This window comes from Natrix helvetica (genome assembly GCF_964273705.1).
Source record: "Natrix helvetica genome assembly, chromosome: 1".
Classification (NCBI taxonomy): domain Eukaryota; kingdom Metazoa; phylum Chordata; class Lepidosauria; order Squamata; family Natricidae; genus Natrix; species Natrix helvetica.
Genome location: NC_138548.1, coordinates 265,972,666 through 265,996,946, shown reverse-complemented (window position 1 = coordinate 265,996,946; position 24,281 = coordinate 265,972,666). Strand labels below are relative to the sequence as shown.

The following is a 24,281-nucleotide window of genomic DNA, read 5'->3' as shown; positions in this document are numbered from 1 at the left end:
GAAGATAACTGTTCCATCTAAAGTGAACCATTAGAATTACTGGCTCTATGTATATTATTTTATATTAGAATAATATAGTAGTTACGTATACTTGATCTTGAACAAAAAAAAACACAATTTATTCAGAGAAAAGTGGGTAAATAATCTAAAACTGTCTATTGAAATATATAGTCAGTTTTTACTAAGGGACAACAACATGGTTCAAAATAGTAGGCATTTATAATGTTCGACGATGAACAATATAATATATCATGTTCAAAAATATATTAAAACTGGAGGTTATTATCCTCTTATTACCTTCTAATGCACGCAATACTGCTCTTGTACTTGGTTCAAATTTGAAAAATAAACATTTTCATATATACTTAGGATAGTGTGTATATACACACACACATATGCATATATATGTGTATATGCACATACACATGCATATATTAACTGTACATGGCATTCTAGAGCATGTTTATTAGGAACCAAGCTCCATTGGACACAGCAGTGCTTATGTTTAACATGCACAAATAGGCTGCAACTCTATAACAAATCTACTTTCCAAATCTACTTTGGAATATGCATAGCTGAATCTGATGGAACTTGTATCAACAAATATGGGATAGTTTGCATTTGCATTTTTGATAAATCAAATACTGTGTCATCATAATCTGCCAGCTATTATTATATGTCAACAAAAGAGAATATACATAACTCAGTATTCTCTCGGAACTGTGGAATCCTTCATGCTCTCTGAGCTTGGTCATTTATTTGCAGATGTTCTAAACCCGATTAGGTAACATCATCAGTGGTTGTGAGTAGGATTTGCTCCATGATTCTGCACAGTACATTGCACTGACAGTTCTGGTAGAGGTGTGGTTTTCTCCCTGGTAGCTTCTTAATTAGGGTATTACTTTCTATTTCATTGTTTGCCTGATGTTAATCCCTGCTTGCTATAGGGAGTTAGTAGTTAGCTAGAGATTGTGTCTTTTTGTTTCTTTCTTATATTTTTCAATTGTCTCTTTTTTATGGTATATTAATGTGTCTATTTGATGTATGATGCAACTGATTGCCAACCTCTCAGGAATTCTCTATTTTAAAAAAAATTATCATGGCCTAGAATGCTTATTATTTCCCAGTTGAAACTATGGTTGAATCTGTCTATGTGTTATGAGATTAAGGAGTTTTACTTGTGTCTTCTGACTACTAGTTGGGATTCATGAATGTGCTCTGCAACATAGTGCTGTTGCAGTCCTTACACTGTAAATGAATGTTTCCTCTTGGGATATCTTTAGTTGGTTTGCTTGTAACGATGATACCATGTGGTTGTAATAGTCTGTTGATTGTTTGTAAGATTTCTGAGGTGTGGGAGTGTTATTCAAGCAACTTGTGGTAGTTGTACTGTAGTGGATTCAATGATCAGGCACTTTTTGATTGTGTGTGTGTGTGTGTGTGTGAATGTGAATGTGTGTAAGAAGACAGCTATGAAATAAGCTATGGATATTATGATATTATTGTGCATTAAGATTTGTTGCTGAATATAGGTTGATGCACATTAGCTAAGAATAGGGACAGAAAGAGTGGCAAACTATTGGGGCCATATTATAAAGTAGTTTCAATTCTTAATTTTAAAAGAGATTTCATGTGAAACAGAATATTTATGCATGTGCCATGCATGTCTATGCATCCTTTGGGCACCTGAATGGCAAAAGCCACTCTTTGGATCAAATCTATAATAGATAATCATTGCAATCATAGTAATAATATAATCATAATTTTCAAACAGGAAATTATGTTCTTCATATCTTGCCAAATTGTATTATGGGAACTCTTTTGTCTTTGGTAGAGCACAGTGGTGTCCCCTAGGGCAGTGGTGGGCAACCCGCGGCTCGGGAGCCACATGCGGCTCTTTACACCCTTTAATGCGGCTCTTCTGTGTGCCGGGTGCCCGCTCCCCTCCCTCCTCTCGGGCTTCGGAGGGAAGCTTCTGCAAAAGCCCGGGCGAGTGACAACCAATTTTGGTCCTATGACTGCAGAATGCTGCAAAATACCATAAATGCAGGCCAGTTGTTGAGTGTTTCAAATGTGATTGGAACACTCAACAAGGTGACCACAGTGTGTGTGTGTGTGTGTGTGTGAGTGAGACAGACAGACAGAGAGAGGAACAGAGAGAGGGAGTGAGGGAGGGAATCAGAGAGAGACTGACAGACAGACACACACACACACACAGACAGAGAGAGACAGAGAGGGGGAGGGAGGGAGAGAAAGATAGACAGACAGAGAGAGACACACACACAGAGTGAGTGATTAAGTGAATGAGTGAGAGACAGACACACCCACATACACAGAGTGACAGAGAGAGAGGAAGGGAGGGGAGAGAGACAGAGGGAGAGACAGAGACAGACACACACACACACAGAGTGAGTGAGAGACAGACAGACACACACACACACACAGAGTGACAGAGATGGGGGAAGGAGGAGAGAGAGACAGAGATACAGAGAGAGAGAGACAGACAGATAGACACCCAGAGAAAATGACAGAGAGAGACAGAGAGGGAGGGAGAGAGAGACAAAGAGCCAGAGAGAGAGAGAGAAAGAAAAAGAAAAAAAGAAAGTGGGAGAGAGAGATGAAATTAAAAACAACAACATACAAACCTGATTTACTCAAACTATCCAAGGAAATGCAAGGCCAATGTTCACATTAGTGGTTGTGACTTTGTCAGTCAATGTCAGGATGTAATTTTCTCTACATTGTAAGGCAAATTTTACGGAATTTAACGTTATCGATAAATAATATCGTTCTAAAGTTTTTGTTTTATTAGTTGTGTTATTTGTATCCTCCCGACCTATGTGGATACTTGCATGCAGAATATTCTCAATAAAAAGTTATTGAAACTAAAAACAGTGTACCATCCTATGTATTTTCGGTTTTAAAAATGTGGCTCTCAAAGTAAATTTCAATCGTGGTTTTGGCGAGATTTGGCTCAGTTGAAAAAAACGGTTGCCCACCACTGCCCTAGGGCATCTTGGATAGATAAGTTGATCTCAAGCTGAATAGTTACAATAAAATAGAATTTACTTTTTGTTTTTGCCTTACGTTCCCTCTCATAAAATGGTACAGCTGGTGAAAACAAGTTTGCATTTCCAACAAGTTTCATTAGGAAACATAAGGTTAGCTGCTGAATGATTTTTGAGTTCCTTGTTAGACCTAGAAATCCCTGACTTTGGCAAATTAGAATCTTCTGAGCTGTTTGCTCCAAAAAAAAGGGGGGGGCGGGCGGGCAAAGGAAATAGGAGCAAAGAGGATTAGAATGAGAAGATAGCTATGAAAGAAAAAGTGCTATGTTATTTCTTCTCACTTCCATTCCTCTGAAAAATACAGCTCATCTTAAGTCCTATCCAAAAGAAAAGAGAGCCATTTTCGGGGGGGGAGGGGGGGAGAAATGTAGTTTTTTAAAAATATGGAGCTAGTTCAATGAACTTGAAGAGTGAAGGTGGATTTCAAAGTGTCAGAAAACAAAAGAAGGAAAATTAAAGAAATGACATAAAAGAAGTGAAAAAGTTGGAAAGTTGGAAATTTGTAGGAGGAGGATAGGGAGAAAGGAAGATCAGTCCAGAGTTGCTGTGGAGAAGAAAACTTGCTGCTGGCAGCATTCAAATTTGTGTTTGTAAGCATATGTTGAGCAGGATTACTGAAGAAGAGGGAAAAATGTTTTGGCAGCTGTTGAGAAGATCCAAAGGGATATCAAGCCAAAAGAAAAAGAAAGGAAGATGAAAATGGTTAGCCTCCTTACATGTAAAGTGCCAAGTAGCTGGGCTAAGAAAAATTAATAAGGCTTAGCAGAAGGGTCTCAAGAGGGGTCTGAAAGGTTGGGGTGATGGTAGCTGCAACTGCAGTCTGCCAAAACCTATAGACAGTCATAAAACCAACAGCTAGTTATACAAGCAGAACTCTAGAAAAGAGAAAAAGAGCTCAGCAGTGAAACTGTGAGAGAAAGACAAGTGAGGGAGAGAGAAGTGCAGGGCCAAGATTTATCACTTACATCTTTTATGTACACTAAGAGCTTATGCACCGAAGACAAATTCCTTGTGTGTCCTATCACACTTGGCCAATAAAGAATTCTATTCTGTTCTGTTCTGTTCTATTCAAGACATGTGCCTTATAAGCCCTGAAGAAGTTGGGTACCAGCAGTATGAGGCAATTTAAGAAAATTGGGATTGGTTATTATATATTATAGTATACTATAATATACTATATTATCAGTCAATACAGTCTGACCTAACATCAGGTGCAAATAAAGGATCAAAGCAGAATAGATCAGAGGGGATCAGTTGTATCAAGTGGCTCAGAGTGACAACAGCAGAACTGCCAATCAAATAGTGTCACCATAGATCCAGGTGAAGCATATCCCTACAGAATGAGACACCAGTGGAGATGATAAGCAATATCAGAGAGGTTTCAAAACCATGATCCAGTGGTGGGCTGCTGCTGGTTCGGGCGAACCGCTAGTTCCAACGATCAGCTAGCCCTGTCACCCACCCCCACCCTATCATGTACTATATTTCCTCTCTCTCTGGCTCAGCTGATTCGCGTGGCATAGCTGATTTCCACACCTTCACTTCATATTCTACTTCCACACCTTCACTTCATATTCTACTTACCGAGACTGCCTTAGAAGGTAAGCAGCAGAGCTTCAAATTGTTGAATGCTGTGCGCAAGCGTGTTAGGCGTGCACGTTTGGTGCAATCACCAAACCAATTATTAAACCTGTTGCAGCCCACCCCTGCCATGATGGTGAAGTCTCATTGACAACAGACACATCCCAGCAATAAGGATAGCAAAGGAGTAGATGATGGTATGTAGGACTAAGAATAGTATAGATAGAATTAAGCTAAACCTGAAGGTAGACTATATAGAATAGGAGTTAGAGCTTAGGAAGAATAGTAAGGCAGATTTTAAGGGTAAATAAAATAGAATAAATCTTAGAAGATTGAAATATAGACACTGACTGTAAATTAGAAAGTGATGGGATGCCTTTTGTAATGAAAACTATATATATTTTTTAAAAAATATTTTCCATAAAGAATTAATACATATGCATCTGGCTTGAAATCGATACCATCCTTCAATTCAGAGCTGAAGAACCTTATTGGCTGAGAAGCGAAATGTCTTCAAAGAAAAAGCAGAAAAAGCACATTTGGGGCAACCATGACCTGGATGACTAAGAATCTCCATAGACATACTACCCTAAGGTTCTAACAGGTATCATCAGCCAAAGTGGGACCCGAGGGGTTCTATCCATCTATGTTCTCTATATAATGAACTCTGTACATGTACCAAACCAAAGAGTTTGAGCAAGGAGTTAAGGAATAAATAACGTTAGCCAGGCTTATTGTATCAATTGTAGAGTATTTGGAATTCTGTGTATACGGTCTACAGGTCTGGATTCATTGGTTGAATAACGACATTTTTCATTAAGATCTTCTAACACTGCTACTCCTTGGGTTTTGGAAGATCCAAAGTATCTTCATTTCAATTTTTTCCTAGCTGACCTAAAGGGAGAAGAGTAGAAACGAAAGAAAAAGGAAGGGAGGGAGGGAGAGAGGGAGGGAGGGAGGGAGGAAGGAAGGAAGGAAGGAAGGAAGGAAGGAAGGAAGGAAGGAAGGAAGGAAGGAAGGAAGGAAAGAAAGAAGGAAGACCAGAATAGACTGTGGTATTTCAGGAGATTTAGCCAATTGATGGCAATTTATTATAATTATCTTTTGCTGGGAAACCCTTGGGAGGAGTCTGCCAGTAAGCTTTTAACACTGCCCTGTCTGCAAGTCACAAAGTTGACACTATCAATTGTGCTTCCTTTCAGCAAAACTCTTTTATAAAAACCAGAGCTGTCACCTTTTACCTGATTTGGGACATACGCAAGTCCTAGATCAATCTATCTGATCTAGGACTTCCATTTCCAATCAACTGATATTTAGCTTTCATGATATTTTGACTGATTAAATGCAAGAAATGTTAATTATTTAAAAAATGTAGGAAGCATTTCTAGCTTATAAAACAGTTTTAATGTAACTAAAGGATGAACAGGGTCAAAAATCTGGAAAATAAACCCCTCTCAAACACTATACCAACGTTGTGTTTTCATATTTAGAATCATCACGAGTAATGAAATATAGGCTTATTCTTTCTGAAAGCCAGAACATATTGAACTCTCATTAGCATCATCATATTTTTGTCATTATAAAGCTGGGATTCCTTTTCTCTCCAAGCTTCCTGCAAGCAGTAAATGCAATGCTAATCCTTACCCATATGGAGTCAGTATGCAAAGCCAGCATCCTGACATAAAGGCAGCATTTTAAAAAATCATGACAAAAAAATCCAGAATGAGATTTTAGCATGAGACGGAAAAAAATCTTGCTAGTAAAAACTGCATTCCATGTTAAACCACTATTAAAACCCCTGCCAAAAGAACTCCCATGCCTTTACAAGCTCATATATTTGGTTATTACCTGCTATTGAAGGGGTTTTCTCCTGGGATTATATGAGTGCTGTCTTTTCCCACTAAGAGCTTAATTCGATCATAGAATGACTTTACAGCTTCTGAACCAGAGTGACTTTGCTGTATAATGTCTAGAGGATCACGTGAGCCACGACAGAGAAGGCTATTCTGACAAGTCGACTGGAGGCAGCAATCTGGATCCAGACAATCAATGAGGCCATCTGCAAGGAAGAACACATAAGCTATTTTCCCCAGTCATTTTATTGTACCACTGCTTATAGCTAACCATTGCTTCCTTACAAGTTGAACAATAGCATTGTTAATCTCAGCACATTTAACTTTAGATATACCCTAGCATTTTCATCAACATGGTAACTTTAGCATGCCAAATTACCTCTGTTACTGCTTTTAGCATTACTACATCAAATGCCAAAATAAGTCATAAAGATATGTGCAGAATGGTTCTCAATTTTGGAATGGACTTTTCAGCTTTGCTAAAGGCCCAAATTATCTTTTTGTGAGTCTTTACCTTTGCGATGTGCGGATTAAACTAAAATTCTGCCCATTTCACTACTCATATTAGTAGGGCAGTAAAATATTTCAATATGTATGTTATTTTACAGAACAATAATAACAACAACAAATAATAATAACTTGCATTCATAATGTTTCCTAGAATATAATATTATAATAGCAATAGAACTTAGTCTTATATTCTGCTTCATAGTACTTTACAGTCCTCTTTAAGTGGTTTACATAGCACATTGTCCCCAACAAACTTTTTACCGACCTCGGAAGGATGAAAGGCTCAGTCAACTCTGAGCCAGTCAGGATCAAACTGCTGGCAGTCGGCAGAGTTAGCCTGCAATACTGCATTCTAACCACTGCACCACCACATCATAATGTTCTACGAACATAATATTGTGTGTGTGTGTGTGTGTGTGTGTGTGTGTTCTAATATTTGTTAATATAGATTGCCCATTAACATTTCTTAATAAAAATGACTCTACTTTGATTCTTTAACATCATATTTTTTCAATGTAAGTTACCATACTATAGTGCATGTTTGCTGCATATAAAATCTGGTTTTAACCCCTTTTCCAGGGGTTGCCACAAAGAAGAGGGAGTCAAACTATTTTCCAAGGCACCTGAGGGTAGAACAAGAAGCAATGGGTGGTAACTAAACAAGGAGAGAAGCAACTTAGAACTGAAGAGAAACTCCCTGACAGTTAGAACAATTAATCAGTGGAACAGCTTGCCTCCAGAAGTTGTGAATGCCCCAACACTGGAAGTCTTTAAGAAAATGTTGGATAGCCATTTGTCTGAAACCGTAAAGGGTTTCCTGCCTAGGCAGGGGGTTGGACTAGAAGACCTCCAAGGTCCGTTTCAACTCTGCTATTGTATTATTGTATTAAATATGATCTCTCTGTTTATATATAACTTTTATTAATCTTTTTTTTTCAGATTTGTTATCTGTGGCAGCCAGGAAAGATTAGCTGGCTTTTCCTGATAGATCTCTGTGACTAAAAACTCCAACGAGAACAAGATTGTTCAAACCTGTTTCCCCTGGAACATATCTGAAAGATTTTAATATACTTAATCCAGAAAATTTAACAAATTATTATCTACCATATGTCTTTGTGATGGAGTGTGATTTTCCTAAAAAAAAATAGATGATGGATGTTTTGGTCTGACAAGCTACGAATCTGATTAGCTATTTTGAACATTTTTGCCATGTTTCCATAAGCAAAGACTCACCATGATCTTTTTGAGACTTTTAAAAAAGAAAACAGCATTTATAGCACTCACGGTTTTCATTTCATATACTATTAAGTTATTTTGCTATTTGAACTTAAGATTTCTTTTTTAATTTCAAGGTCAGTGACTTGTGATCCTCACTAATCTGGAAGTCCTTTTTCATCTTGGAAGTAGAATGTTTTCTCAGATTCCACCCATTTTATATAATCAATGTGAGAAAGGAATTGGACTCCTATATTAACTGAACATGGTTTTCCTATTAAAACTTGAACACTTCTTTCACAACACCCAGTTATTTCTGGTCCTTGTAATTATTCATTGAAAATTGTTTTTTGTTTCTTGTTTGTTCATGCAGGTGGGATAAAAAGAGAAACCTGTCAATATATTAAGGGATCCAAAGGTAAGATGCGGCAAATTACTCTTTTCTACAAATTTGTGTTTACTTATTCCCGCTATGAATACTTCTTTGCTTTGGCTGTTATAGGGGTGAGAGTAACTTATGCCTATAATGACCTCATCAAACTGCATGATTATGGGCTGAATCATCTGTACACTTTGGACAACACCATGAACTTTAAATTGGCATACCAAACTCCCAGTGGCCTGTCAGTCATGAGAATAACATCTTCATGCCAGCAAGCCCCCTTGGATATAGTCTGACATTGCAATCTTCAGTAAATTACCCTGTCACTGCCGATCTTAGAGTTATCTCGCAAACAATCAAGAAGGCAATCAAACTGTTCTGAAGGGCCAGTTCAGGACTTCAGATGGCTAGACATTTCTCCATTCAATACTGGTGAGAAACCTATATATCACTACCTGAAGATTGAATGGAAACACACACACACACACACACACACACACACACACACACACACACACACACAAACACACGATTTTTAGGTCCTGTAGTTAAGTCTTTGCAGCAAGAATCTTTATGAAACTGCTATACTTTTACGTTTCTCTGCTGTTGCAGTGCTTGTTAATGTGAATTAATTTACAAAGCCTACCATTTTTTTCAGCATGCAAAGAGCTTTTGAGTTAAGCACAGAACTAGATATCTTCTTTAATCGGGGAAAAAAGACACAGTGTTAAAGTGCAGATAGAAAGAAAATCTGGAAATAAAGAAGCATTATTTTCCAAAGGTTGTTGGGTTGGGTTTTTTTTTTTTTTTTGAAAACATATTTCTACAGGATATTTTAATTCTGGCAGTAATATTAAATCTAAGATATCAAAGAATTTGAAATCCTAAACTTATTCCTATAATGCCTTTCCTAATAGAATGTCCTCCAGATTATTCCCAGAAATCCCAGTCATGCTTGTTGGGAATTCTAGAAGTGGAACTCCCCATAAATCCCAAAGCACTGGATCTAGCAAGCTGTGTTGTGGAATAAACCTTATTAAACTCAGTGGAACTTCCCACATAAACATGGATGCATCAGGTGCTCTTCAAATAGCAGTTGAAATGTGGAACAGAATTACCTATGCTACTCACAGATCCATGAATTACACACACATTATCACATACATTTGTAGCTGACACTTTAGATACACTTATATTATGGTTGAATTGCTCATGAACAATGAAATTTAAGTAATCTTTTTTGACTGAAGCGTTAGCATACATTTCAGAGAATGATCTTCAGTGCATAATAAGGAATAATGAGTTTAAGGGAGAATTGACACATTTAATTTACTAATCTTATGTTGAATAAAAATGTTGATAGTTGACTCTTAAATCTGATAGTGGTTATCAAACTCTTACATTATTTTAGAATAAAATTCAATTATAGTGCATCTTAAATATTAGTGAAGCTTAGAACCTGTGAAGTAAAATCAGCATGCATATATATATATATATCTCCATATAATAGGTCAAGATGTCTTTTTAAAGTACTTATTTTCCAGTAGGGGGAGACATCATCCAGGCATGGGTATGACTCCATCAGGATCCAATAGGACTGGGTCTACAAGTATTAAAGACACGCCCACCAGGCTACTCCCCAGAAATAGACTCAGTCGATCCTTTGGTTAGCTGTGCCTCCCTATCTCTCATTGCTATTTCTCTATTTTACTAAAAAAACCTCTCTTCAAATTTCTTCAATTGGCTTCCCTCTCAAATTACTACAATCAGGCTCCTTATCAGCCAATTTGGGCACAACAGCCTTTACGAGGCTTGCCTTTCCCAGGCTTTGCTGCCTCAGCAGCTCATAGCCTTTTGGCCAGCCTACGGGGTTCGCCCTCAGGCTCTTTCAAGGCTGATTGCCGCTGCTGCGCCCCCGAAGAGCTCCAGCCTTTAAATTGCCAGTTGCTGCAGCCACGCCGCCAGAGGGATGATCGCTGCAGCCGCACCATTTTGGAAGCCTTGTTTCGGCGCGAAGAGCACTTTGCGCGCCTCCACTTCTTCGGGCCACCCGCAGCGTGATCCTCTGACCCCAATTTCAACGTTGATTACGGAGCGCTGGGCGGGCTGCTAACTGCAAGGCGACAAGCCGCTTGGTTGGCTCACCATCTTAGCCCTTCCTCAGGGCCCTATCTACCATATCGGCAGTTATTTGGGCGCGAAAACTAACGGTGGCCATTTTGTTTGGTCGGGAAAACCTTTCTCGACGCTCAGGAGTACGTGAGTAATGGCAACTAATGAGGCTTCGGTTCCCCAGGAGGAGGATTCTTCCAATCTAGTGATCCCTTCTGCTCCAGCCCCAGCCCCAGCGGACACCAGGAGCAAAAAGAGAGCCCATACCAAGCATTCTGAGCCCAAACTAGCTAAGGCCCCTATGCCTGCCCCTCTTCAGGAGAATTTAGAGGCCTATAATCCCAGTGCAACTACAGACAAGGCCTGTGATCCTGCTCCTCGCAAGGCCACTTGCAAGACCAATCATTGCTCTCTTCCTAAGACAGCTCCTAGAGCTTCCACCCCTGCTAATTTCAATCCTATGGAGGACCCCTCCACAGATACAGATGGGGATGTTTCCCCTCCAGCTTCCCCTTTGAACCCAGAGGATGGGATTGGTTATCAAGGGGAATCGGATTCTGAGGGGGATGGTAGCGTTACCCCAGATATTGGTGTAGGTTCCCCAGCTCCCAGGGCTGTCACCATCAACCACGATGATATGGCTGACATCATGGCAGCTGCCATTGAGAGAGGCATTGCTGCAGTCCTGCAGCATAGGGCCCCTGCTTCTGCCACTCCTCATCATGCCTCTTCTACCAAGTCCAAGAGGGGGTGTTCTAACCAGGCCCAAGGGTCTTCTTCTGCAGATGTCTCTCAGCCTTCTGCTGTGGACATTGAGGAACAGGCCACTCGTGATTCTGACCTGTCAGAGTATGACGACTTGACTCCTGCTCCTTCTGCCCTGCTGGGACTTTTCAAGCCTGCCATGTTCCGTTCTCTCTTATTTAAAGCCAAAAAGGTCTCAGATATTCCGGCTTCAAAACCATCCTCTTCCATGGAGGCAGACAAATCGGACACTACAGACCCCCTCTTCTCACATCCTCCCATCGAAAAGGACATTGTTCCCTCCCTGAAACTGTTTCTAGAGGTGATTCAAAACCCGTGGGGTTCCCTGGGGTCAGGGTCCCTTCCCTCTACTCTGGACAAACAGTTGTATAATGTCAGCCCAGAGCTCTCTAAACTTCTGGAGGTTCCTTCCATTGATCTCCCAGTGGTGTCCTTGTCGTCACCCAACGCGGCCACCAATGCTCCAGAGGATGCTCTCCGCCTTGAGGACAAACGATTTGAGCAGTAACTGGTAAAGGGGCATGAGTCAGCCGCTTGGGCGGTCAGGGCCGCCTCTTCTGCTTCCTTTTTCAATAGGGCTGCCCTTCGTTGGCTGAAGCAGATGCAGGACAGGATCCCTCCTGGAGACTCCCGCACCCACCAGGACATGAACAAACTAAAGGCAGCAATGTAGTATGCAGCAGATGCTTCTCTGGATGCTGCACGCTTTTCTTCCAGGTCTATGGCTTCTTCCATCGCCACGAGACATCTCCTTTGGCTGAAGCAGTGGCAGGCGGAGACCAGAGCACCCTTCTCACCTGGTCTGCTATTTGGTCCTCCTCTGGAGCCACTCTTGGTGGAGTCCAAGGAGAAACGCAAGGTACTTCCTGCTGCAAACCGCAAGTCTGAACCCAAACCTTCTTCCTTCTTCCACAGGTCGCCCTTTCGCGGGATGGACGAGGGATTTGCCTACCCCTGTCCTCAGTGCCAGGCTCCCCTGAGAAAAGGCCAGCAGTTCCAGGACAGGTCCAACCAGAACTCCCAGAGATTCTCCTATAGAAAACCCTTCAAGGGTGGGTCAAACTGCCCCTTCCGAAAGCAGAAGTGAAGGTCTGGATGACCTCTTGATTGGGAGACGCCTGTCTGCCTTCGCAGATCACTGGGATGACATCACCAGTGACTCTTGGATCAAGCATACCATCCGTTTTGGCTTGGCCCTGGAATTTCTTTCCAGCCCCCTGCATTCTTTCATACCTTGTCCCATCTCCAGGGACATCTCCAAAAGACATCTGGTTGAACTAGCTATCAGCCATCCAAATTCAGGCCATCGAGGAGGTTCCCCTTGAACAGCAAGGCCAGGGGTTTTATTCCTGTCTGTTCATAGCACCTAAGTCTTCGGGGGATTGGAGAGCAATTCTCGACCTCAAATTTCTGAACAAATTTATAGTTTATAGGAGGTTTTAAATGCATTCTCTGTTGTCCATTCTGGACAGCATTCGGCCCAATGATCTTCTCTCCTCTATTGATATTACAGAGGCAACCTCCATATCCCCATTCTTCCAGATCACAGAAAATTCCTCCGTTTTTTTTATAATAACAATACTGAGCTCTTCCGTTTGGCTTATCATAGGCCCCAAGGGTCTCTACTAAAGATTTTAGCCGTTCTGGCGGTCCATCTCAGATCTATGCCAGTTAGAATTCTCTGCTATCTTGATGATATTTTGTTACTATCCTGGTCTTCACATCAGGCTCTCCGGGATGTCCAGACCACCCTCCAGACCCTAGCAGACCATGGCTTTCTGGTCAACTTGAAGAAGAGTCATCTGCAGCCCATGACCTATCTCACGCCTCTCGGGGTAGTAATAGACACTTCCTTGGAACAGGTATTTTTGTCCCCAGAGAGGGAGGTGAGCATTCGCAACCTGGTCTCATCCATCCGCGACCAGCAGGCGGTTCCACTCATCCAACTATCTCAACTCCTGGGCAAGATGGTGTCCGCATTCCACATCGTGCCGTGGGCCAGATTCCACAGTCGCCAGCTTCAATGGTTTCTACTCCCATACCAGAAGGCAAACTGCACTTGCTCCTCTCACAGAATTCTCCTGACTTCGGAGGTAAGGCGATCTCTACATTGGTGGCTCTCCCCTGCAGTGACACTGGGCTCTCTATTTCGTGAACCCCCATATATCACGCTAATGAGAGATGCAAGTCTGCAGGGTTGGGGTGCTCATATCCTGTTCCAGATGGCCCAAGGGCTCTGGCCACCCTCCGACCAGAGGAACAGTATCAACTGGTTGGAGCTGAAAGCTGTGTTTCTTGCCCTGCTCCAGTTCGAATCTCTTGTGGCCAATGCGCACGTGCTCGTCCTTACGGACAATACCACCACCAAAGCACACATAAACCGGCAGGGGGGGGGGACAAAATCCCGGCGTCTGATGACTCTGTCTTCCCAACTAATATCTTGGGCGGAAGCCCACCTGTTGTCGCTCCGGTCCGAACACATATCAGGGATCCACAACACGCAGGCAGACGAACTCAGCCGCATGCACATAGATGAAGCGGAGTGGAGCTTACATCGCCACGTATTCCATCAGCTAACGGTCAGGTTCGGAACCCCGGTCCTCGATCTCTTTGCCTCCCAGGACAACACTCAGTTACCAAGGTACTTCACCTGCTACGCGTCTCTGGAGGCAGAGGGAGCGGACACTTTGAGGAACGATTGGCCTCCAGGCCTTCTGTTTGCCTTTCCACCTACCCCTCTCATTCAGAGGGTGATCTGAAAGATGCTGGTGGAAAGGGCAGAACTAGTCTTGATTGCTCCTCAGTGGCCCCGCAGGCCCTGGTATGCCGACCTCATGAATCTCTCAGTGCCCCCCCCCCATGGCAACTGTCCCAATTTCCCTCACTACTCCGGCAAGGGGCGTGCCAACATGCAGATCTGCCGTGGCTGCACCTCACTGCTTGGAGGTTGAGCGGGAAGCTCTAAGGACCGTGAACCTCTCAGCGGAAGTCATGAGTACAATTCAAGCCTCCAGGCACCCTTCCACTAACTGCATTTATGATGCCACTTGGACTCAATTCTCTCTCTGGTGCCAATCTCAAGGCATTGTTCCTCTCGAGGTGTCTGTTCCCCAAATTTTCCAATTTCTGCAATGGGGGCTTGACCTGGGTCTTTCCCCAAACACACTTCATCGCCAGGTCGCAGTCCTCTCACTGACTGCGGCTCAGTCTCTCTCTCTCTGAACCTCTGATCCGGTGTTTCTTGAGAGGGGCCACAAATATCAAGCCACCGACAATTCACAGATTTCCTACCTGGGATGTTTCCAAAGTCCTGAAATCCTTGACTCGGTCTCAATTTGAGCCTTTGCACTCTATATTCTTGCATGTCTTAACATTAAAGGTGGTTTTTCTTGTAGCCATTACCTCGGCCAGACGTGTCTCAGAGTTGGCAGCCTTATCCACTAGACAAGACTTATGCATCTTTCACCCAGACAGGGTAGTCCTTCGGATTGACCCGACCTTTCTGCCTAAGGTAAATTCTTATTCCATAGAACCCAGGACCTGGTGCTTCCGGATTTCTGTCCTATTTCCCTGGCCTAGCTGATAAGGAAGAGAGCCTGTGGCTTAGTGGCAATTACATCGGCCTAATATGCAATACAGCCCTGGTTCGATTCCCAGTAAGGGTATGGCTAGCTGATGAGAGCTAAATAGCTTGAAATAGATCTATACTAGTCTCCCTTTATTTATTTATCAGCACAAATACAACACACAGACACACACACACATTTATCAGCACAAATACAACATATATATATATATATATTTTCTCCCGCGTAGAATTGGAAATATCTTCACAACGTTTCGATGAAGTCTCATTTATCATCTTCAGGCTGGTGCTTCCGGCTTGGTGCTTCCGGCTTGGTGCTTCCAGGAGCAATGTGAGATCTCAGCCGGTTCCTCTTTTTAACTGCCAGTGGGGGTTTGTGCTGATTGGGTGGGAGCTTGGTTGCATTCTGATTGGGTGGAGGTGTATTCTGATTGGTAGGGGACTTGGCTGTGCTCTGATTGGATGGGAGTTTGGCTGTGCTCTGATTGGGTGGGGGCGTGTTCTGTTTGGGTGGGGGCCTGGTTGTGCTTGTGTTAGTCTGAGTTGCAGAGGAATTTGAACTGGTGAGCTGCGTTACTGTTGTTTGGCTTCGCGTTTGTGGTCGTGCCACATTTCCGTGGTGGGCATCAGTTTGCTTCATGTATGGATTGGAGGGGTTTAAAGTTGCTAATAATGCAGCTGTGGTCTGGCTTCTGGTTTGTGGTCGGGCTTCTGGTTTGTGGTCATTATCGGTGTGGGTTTGGGCTTGCTTTTTGCGTGGATGTGTGATAGTGACATCCTGTGTGGTTTTCGTGAGTGTGGGTCTGGTATCATTCTTAGTGTTAGGGACTCGTTTGTCAGTGAGGGCGGGTTTCCAAATGGCTGGTAGGCGGGAGGTATCATCTCGTTTATTCATGCTGTGTGGTCGTTTTTCTATCTCAATAGCTTCTCTGATTATTCTGTTGTTAAAGTGTTCAATTTTGGCAATAGTTCTGGTCTTTTTAAAGTCTATATCATGTCCTGTGGCTTTGAGGTGTTGGACCAGGGAAGAAGTTGGTTCCTCCTTTCTGACTGAGTTTTTGTGTTCTTCAATGCGTGCCTTTATTCTTCTGTTGGTTTGTCCGATGTATGTGGTGGGGCAGGTGGTGCATGGGATTTCATATACTCCTTGATTTTCTAACTCTATTTTGTCTTTGGAGTTTCTCAGGATGGTGGATATTTTTCGGTTAGTGTAGAATGCTGTCTTGATGTTGTGTTTGTGGAGGATCTTGCTGATTCTGTCTGTGGTGCCTTTTATGTATGGGAGGAGGGCTTTGCCGTTTTCTTGTTCACTGTCTTGGATTTTAGTGGGGTTTTCTTTTTGGATTAGGTTAGTGATATTGTTTCTTTGGAATCCGTTGGATGTTAGTACGTTGGTGAGAGTGTGTAGTTCGGTTTTGAGGTGTTGTTCGTCAGCTAAGCGTTTTGTTCTGGAGATGATTGTCTTGGCTACAGAGTTGATCTGTGCTGGATGGTGGTGTGAGAGTGCATGCAAATAGCGGTTTGTGTGTGTTTTCTTCTGGTAGATGGTGTGTCCTAGGGATCCATTGGATTTCTTATAGACTAAGACATCCAGGAAGGGGAGTTGGTTATTGGCTTCTGTTTCCATGGTGAACTGTATTTTGGGGTGTAGGCTGTTGAGGTGTTATATATAGGTTTATATATATATATATAAAATATAATGTTGTCTATTTCAAGATAGAAACTGAGTTTCAGATAGATGGTACGGAATACAATACACTTCAAAGCAATCCATAGAAAATCTCACCAATACAAAATAATTTTTAGGATGGTTCTTTGGATGCAACTAATAGCATATCAGTGTATTCAATAATAATCTAATATAGCAAGTCAAGTTCTAATAACTTCATTTTGCCCAAGAAAAGTGGCAATAAATAGCATCTAATTGTTCTGCCACCATTCATATGGCAATAGAGAAAGCAAACAGGAAATTGATAATAAGTTTCGTATTACATTAGAACATGGACTCTGATTTGTTATTCCTCTAAAAAGATAGTACAAGTACAAACTTTAGGTTCAATCTGTGCAACTTCAACAACAATATGACAACATAGGATTTAGGCTAAGCTTTGATTGTAGGAAAGGTCCTGGTTATGGTTCTTTTAGCTTCTTGTAGAAAGAGCCAAAAAGAATAGACAGCATGTCCTGGCATATTTACTCAGAAACAGACAGACAGACAGATAGATAATAGACAGATAGACAGCTATAGACAGCTAGGACATTAGCTATAACTCTCTGATCAAAGTCCTGTCCCTGCTTCATAAGCAATGGGCAAAGAAAGGAATGGAATGGATCACAGAGTTATGTTTGCCATCTTAAATTTTTGATCTTCTTTTGAAAACACACTTGCAAATTCCCAGAAATCAAAGATTTGTTGACTCTGTTGCAAATTAAGCATATAATGAAATAGTTTTAATTGTCTCTGCACTGATTGTTATTGTTTTCTTATATGGCCTAGTTACTATTAGCTGCATTTATACTATATAGCATTTTGATTATTTTCTTGTACAATTCCTGCATATACATGTTTGTCAGTACCAAAATATTGAAATGAATATTCTTTATTAATATAATTTAAATTGTCCATCTTATAAATGGCTATTCTACAGTGGTTCTAAAATAGGCTTTCTGAAATAATACTGCTTAAGCAGCAAGAGATCCAGAAATATATAGAACTCCTTCTTTAGTTTTGATAGATTAAACCAACAATGCCAAGCAGAAATTAATTGCAAACTAAGTTACAGTTCAGTTACAAACAACTAAGAGATGAGTTGGTGGTGATGGAGATGACATGTTACAGTACAGGCAAATCAAGAATGATTTTTCCTGCCTTCTCATTTCAGGGAATATACAGCAAAGATATGAGCATCACTAGTATTGATGATTGACATAAACTTTCAGTCCAAAGGGAGCAGCATCTGTCACTTGGAGCTACCTGTCAAAGAAATGCTCTGTTGAACAGGCAATCAAAGCTACTGCTTAAGCATGAGGCAGGGAAGATCAGTTGACTTCTGATGTATTTCGCATACATTCAATCACTCATGTTCTTCATTCACTCATATGTTTCAATCCATTTTCTTTATAGGCAGAGTTTAGCAAAAGAAAATTTTAAAAAAACCAAATACACAGGAACATTTATCATTAAGTATATTACAACATCCATGTATGCATATTATCTATATAGAAAGTATTCTAAATGCACACACGTAATCCTCATTTAATCTCAGGCACGTACATTTATAAGCCTTTTGGATGGTTTACCAAGTTTGGAGAGGCACAAGAACTGAGAAAGAACAGGCTTATTTTCTCTATATGTCAGCTGAGGAAAGGAACATCTGTTTTGTTTGTTTAAAAATGAATTCAAACACCTACATTTAATTCAGAACATTGGTCTTTTGACTGTGAAAAAATTGTACACATCACTGCTTCCTATGGGTCTATGGTTATGTCCTAGGCCAATTTTGATACATTCCGGTTGCAGTTTTTCACTCAAAAAGTCATTGCCAGAATCAATAAAATTAATGTTGGTAACGAACTTCTGAAGATTGAAAATGCAAAACCAATTATTTCTAATTGTGCAGAATATTTTCCCCATGTTAGAAACACAAGTTCATGATTTAGTGATTCCCAGTATGAACCAGATTTGCTGCATATGCTACCCATATTTTTATATATTTAAAACTATCAATAACATATTTCAATTGTTTATTATGGTAGCAATTTTAAAAATGACTTCAAGCATCAGGTCCATTGTGTTTGCTCAGGGGAGCCTTTTTCTCCCCTCCTGAGGTATTGTGGGTATTTGTACTTAGAACCTTATAAATCTTTTGTCTGAGCTGAATTAGAAACTCCTGCTGTGGCAGAGCTTGATGAGGCAAGCTAAATTACATGATTTGCTTTTGTGCTCTGAAATACTTGCATTATCTTAAATGCCACAAGCCTGATGAAATATCAAATCACAGGATTCATCATTCTATAAAAGCAAAGCCAGTCCAAATAATTATTGCAGGAGAGCAAAATCTGTTATTTCTCTCTCTCTCTCTCTCCACACATTGTTCTCTTTTTTAAAAGATGATTTTGTTTTTAAAAACGAAAATAACACATTCTTAAGCAAACAGGTCAAATATTCTGCTCAGAAAACACGTTACTTTGCAAAGTGAATCTTGTCTTGACCCCAAAAAAACCTTTATTCAAAGACGTAGAAATATTCTTTGTCTTATTTTGCTATATTAGTCTGAAAAAAAATGTTAACTATATTCAGTTTATGAGGTTCCTTATTGTACTGGTTAGATATGCTTATATTTCCTCTGCTTTCCTCTTATTTTGTATTTTGTATAATTATTTTGTATAAGAAGATATTTACAATGGAAGAACATTAATTTGGATTCTTAATTTATGAAATAAGTCAGAAGAGAACAAGGAAATAAGCATGGTCATTAGAGATTCATCTAAATATAAGAAGCAACTAGCATTTGGATTAAGACAAAAAAAGGACAATTTGCCATTAAAAGTACCATATTCTCCAGATTATAACCCAATATAGATTATAAAATACAGGTAATACTTGATTCACAACGGTTCTCTTAGTGACCATACGAAGTTACAATGGCACTGAAAAAAAGTAATTTATGACCATTTTTTATCATTTATGACTGTTGCAACATCCTCATGGTCACACAATTTACATTCAGATGCTTGACAACTGACTCACATGGTTGCAGTGTCCTAGAGTCACACAATCCCCTTTTGCAATCTTCTGACAAGCAAATTCAATGGCGAAGCCAGATTCACTTAACAATTGCATTTCTAACTTAACAACTGTGGCAAGAAAGGTCATAAAATTGGTCAAAACCCATTTAACAAATGTCTCACTTAATCCAGAAAGTTTGGGTTGTAGTTGTAAGTTTAAGGCTACCTGTATAACCAAAATTAATATAGGCCTACTATAGCGCAGACTCTGCCAGCTGGCTTGGTCCCCAATAGGGGCCTCACCTCTCAGTGTATTTTGTATTCCCTCCCTCCCCATCTTTTAACAGTATTTATTACTGGGCTTTAAAAAAAATAATTTAATGTGTAGCAAATTTAATAACCCACAGAGAGTCATCTCTGGAGAAGATGGCTGGCACATAATTTTAATAAATAAAAAATAATAATAAATAAGTAAATAAATAAATTTGTAAATCAAAACAAATAAGCAAAAATAATTAAAGATGCCACCAAACTAACATACCTATGACCAACATTTTGGGGCTAATGTTAACTTTAACTCATTTAATTTACAGTGTTCCTACAGGAGTTGGGCACAAAAGACCTTTCAAAATGTGTAGGGGAAAAATTGAGTGGACAAGATTTTCTGTCCAATTTCTTTTAGCAGAAGCAGAATTTCTCCAACAACGTCTTAAGCAAAGAAGTTTCCATTAGTGGCAACAATAGCATTGCTACTAAGAAAGCACAATGCATAAAAGCCAGAAAGGTTGCAATCTGCTGGAGAGAGTACAGTGAAATACAAAATTTTCGCACACGCTCCATTCTTGCTATATTCCACTCTTTGAAACGTTTTCTAATGCAAATTGCCCTTTCCTCAAATTGAATGACAACTGCTAAGGGAAAAAAAATACAGAAATTTTGCTTGGTATTCTTTCATAGTTCATGGAAAAACCGTAATGGATTATATACCCAATGGAAAGGAAGTCCACTTTCTACCTAAGTGCTTTTGGGACTAAAGCATCTATCTGTAGCTAATTGCTGCTCTTGCTGGATTGAGTATAAGGTAAGAAATGATATAAATAAGAGTTTTGAAGAGAACGTGGAATATCATCTGAATCACGTCAGACAATGTTGAGAAGGTTAGGTTCTATTCCTCCTTTTCCAGGCAAATCAACTACAGAAAATCAATCTGTCAAATTTCCAAGGAGAACTGGAAAATCTCTGGAAAACAGTTTCTAATCATTACCCACCCAGTATTGTACTGGATAAGATGCTCCACATTTGGCAAAATTAAAGCAACAAGATTTGATTTTTTTTCTTCAACTGCTCTGATGTGATGTTAGGGCTGCTGTACTTGTTATATACAATGGTGATGATAAAAGCTGCCAAAGATTGACATGTCCTGTAGAGATATGGTGTTATGCTAATGAAACATGGTTAAGGTAACATATTTATCTAGCTAGAAATCTTCACTACAATAATTCAGGAGCTAGATTAGTGGTAATATTTTGCCTCACCAAACAATCGCCCCCAGCTTCTCTCTAACTGGAATGTCAAAGCAAGGTAGTATCTCTCTTTTTTGGGGGGTGAGGTGGGGGGAAACCTTACAGAGAAGCTATCCGTGTAGATTTATCTCCATGCATTTGTTTTCAGAGTTTGGGCTTTATAATTTAATTAATAAATTCAATATCTTCTTAATGGTTTTAAAGTTAGTTTGGGATTTTTGGGGGAAGAAAATAATGAAGAAAACTGCAGCCATATAAATATTTTAAATAGTATAGAGAAAGTGTCAGCCTCTGCTTTGCTGCTCGCTTTCGGCTGCCATTGAAACGTGGAGGGGGGGAGATAAATGGTATTTGGGAGGGGAAGCTTGAGCACAGGAGTAATGAAGAAGGGGGTCATTTTCTCACCATCATACTGTGCATGCTGCAGATAATGGAATTGCCGCCAAGGCCAACCGTCCGGCATACCATCCTGATGATGGGTTTTGAAACTGCAGCCCACATGACACCTGTGGGGTGTGGGGATTGGACTGGGGGTTGGGATCACTAGGGGGAGGAAGCTGGGTCACATATTGATATCTATGATTGCGTGCGCTTTTGCCTCAGATCTTGCTTTGCTAGCTGCTATCTACTCATAACCAGTAAAAGTACTCTTAATTCTGAAAAATTGACTTGAGTGGTTTCTTTCTTGGTTACTGATGGAGTTGTTACTTCTAATAGTAGAAATCAAGAAAAAGAATACTTAAAAATAACTTCAAACCTCTTGTTTGCCTGTAAATCTTGTTTCCAAATACTTTAACTCACTGAATAACGTCTATGATGTTTTAATTGCATATGCCATCTTATGAAATTTATAGATTTTAATCACAATCCTGTGAGTGTAAAATTTGTCATATAATTATAAATAAAGTAGCCTTAATCTCCATCAAATACACATAACAATTATTTACTGAGAACTTGATTAAAAAGGGATTAAATTTTAAAAGGATTCTGCATAGAGTAAATTAATGGATTTCAAACGTTTTTAAAAATAATTATACCCACACCTTTGAATGCAGCTTTAATAAAGAGCTAACATCTGGAAAACATTTTTTTTTAATTAGGAAACTTCTTTGGTAAAAAAAAAAATTTTTTTAGAAAAGCATTCCATTTAAATACATGTGTGAAAAAATTTGTGTGCATATCTATGCATGTATATGTATAAAAATAAGTAAGTTATGAAACAATTTACTGATGTCTTCTAAGATAGAAAACTAAAGAGTACATATTTGACAATGAAGAACTTTCTTCCTGGTCATACAAGAATTATATTGATTGGTATTTTATTTTTAAGCAGAAAATAAATAGAATCTCTGTAGAATTGATTAGAGATTCTATTTGGTCTGGTTTTGTCCTATGATTATGACCCAGTTATATCATAATTCCATGGAGAGCAGTGGCTCACGTGGTTAGGATGCTGTGATGGAGATTAGCAACTCTGCATTTGAGACCCGAGTAGTGCTGCATGGTGCAATGAGCCCCCGTTATTCACTCTAGCTCCTGGGGACATGAAAAAAGCCTGGGCAACAAAAATGTCACCGGCTAAGTCTTTCAACCTGGAAGTGCCTTATAACTCTGATACAAACGTGGATCATAATTCCAAACATACTACGATAGAATAAATGTTTTAAAAATTAATCAATTCCTACATTAATTTAGCCCTAGCATTTATATCTAAAACGTTTAATCTAACCATTTTTTCCTCAGACTTTCTTAGAGTTTTTCTTCCTTTGGGACAGTAGTGGTTGACCATAAAAACATAATGGATCACAAATAGAAAAATCAGTATGCTTTAAGGCAAAAAGAAAAACATAGTAAACAGTTCTTTACATTCCAAAAATGTTTTCTCTTAAACGTCTAATAACATCAGTGTTTTCACATCATATAATTGAAAACAACTATAGAATTATGGAGAATTTGTGGTCAGGAATATCCTACTGTACAGCCATTTAAAATGTTTTAACTCAGAGGAAGATTTGTAAATATGTTATCACGGCATTTGCCTGGAGGAAGGAACAAGGAGAAATTTAAAGATCGAATGTTGAGTGGGAAAAACTCTAATTCAGCACTGATGGGGTGTCACAGAAAGTAATGGAGAAGTAAAAATTCTGCTGTAAGAAGTTGGAAGATTCTTGTGAACCCCATTTCTGAAGCAATGTCATTACATTTAGGATAAACTGATTCAAAAGGAGTGAAAAATAATAATATGTTGCACAGGAAAAAGAATTGAAGCTTTTTTTAAAAAAAAAACCCTTCTTTGTTTATTTAAAAGTTTCCTGTGTGACTCTGTTGTCCTTTAGGCCTATCGTGTCCTGTCCTGTCCTGTCCTGTCCTGTCCTATCCTATCCTATCCTATCCTATCCTATCCTATCCTTTAAGAATACTTTATAATGTATTATAAAATGGACCTGTACTTTTAAAATATACAATAAATGATTCCTTTCACACTAATTGCTACACTAAAGTAGCTCAAACAAATTGGTGGATATAACTGAAAATGAGCTTCTAAGAAAATAAGTGCAAAAATTACGAAGTAGCAATTGAGAACACAACATGCAGTTTTCTTGCAATTTGTTAATTTTTAGCGTACCAGAATTGTTCTTTTTCATGACTGGTATTTGGTTGGTGATTTTGACAGAAATTTCTCATATAACCTTTCATAAAATACTTTATGGATTTTCTTTCTCATTTTAAATAAATATAATACACTTAAATAGAATCATGCATGCCATTTCATCCTGCTTATGACAAATCAGAAAAAAAATAACATTCTCAGTGCTTTGTTTACCTCATATCTCTGTCATTTGCTTATAGGCATTGCACTTATTTTTAGAATATATCCACAATACAAAAAATAAAAATAAAAATCAAGGAACTGTATTCCTACTATACAAATGAACTTTATATCACAGTATTTGTGAA

At 39.6% G+C, this 24,281-nt stretch overlaps 1 protein-coding gene across 2 annotated transcripts in view; it reads right to left on the bottom strand.

Annotated features, from left to right (window-relative positions):
* Positions 1–24,281, bottom strand: part of TENM2 (teneurin transmembrane protein 2) — a 1,011,554-nt gene that overhangs the window by 62,819 nt on the left and 924,454 nt on the right. For both annotated transcript variants that reach the window (XM_081934447.1, XM_081934448.1), the window contains one exon: positions 6,498–6,708. In XM_081934447.1, coding sequence (XP_081790573.1) covers positions 6,498–6,708 — 211 coding nt within the window. The remainder of the gene's footprint in view (positions 1–6,497; positions 6,709–24,281) is intronic.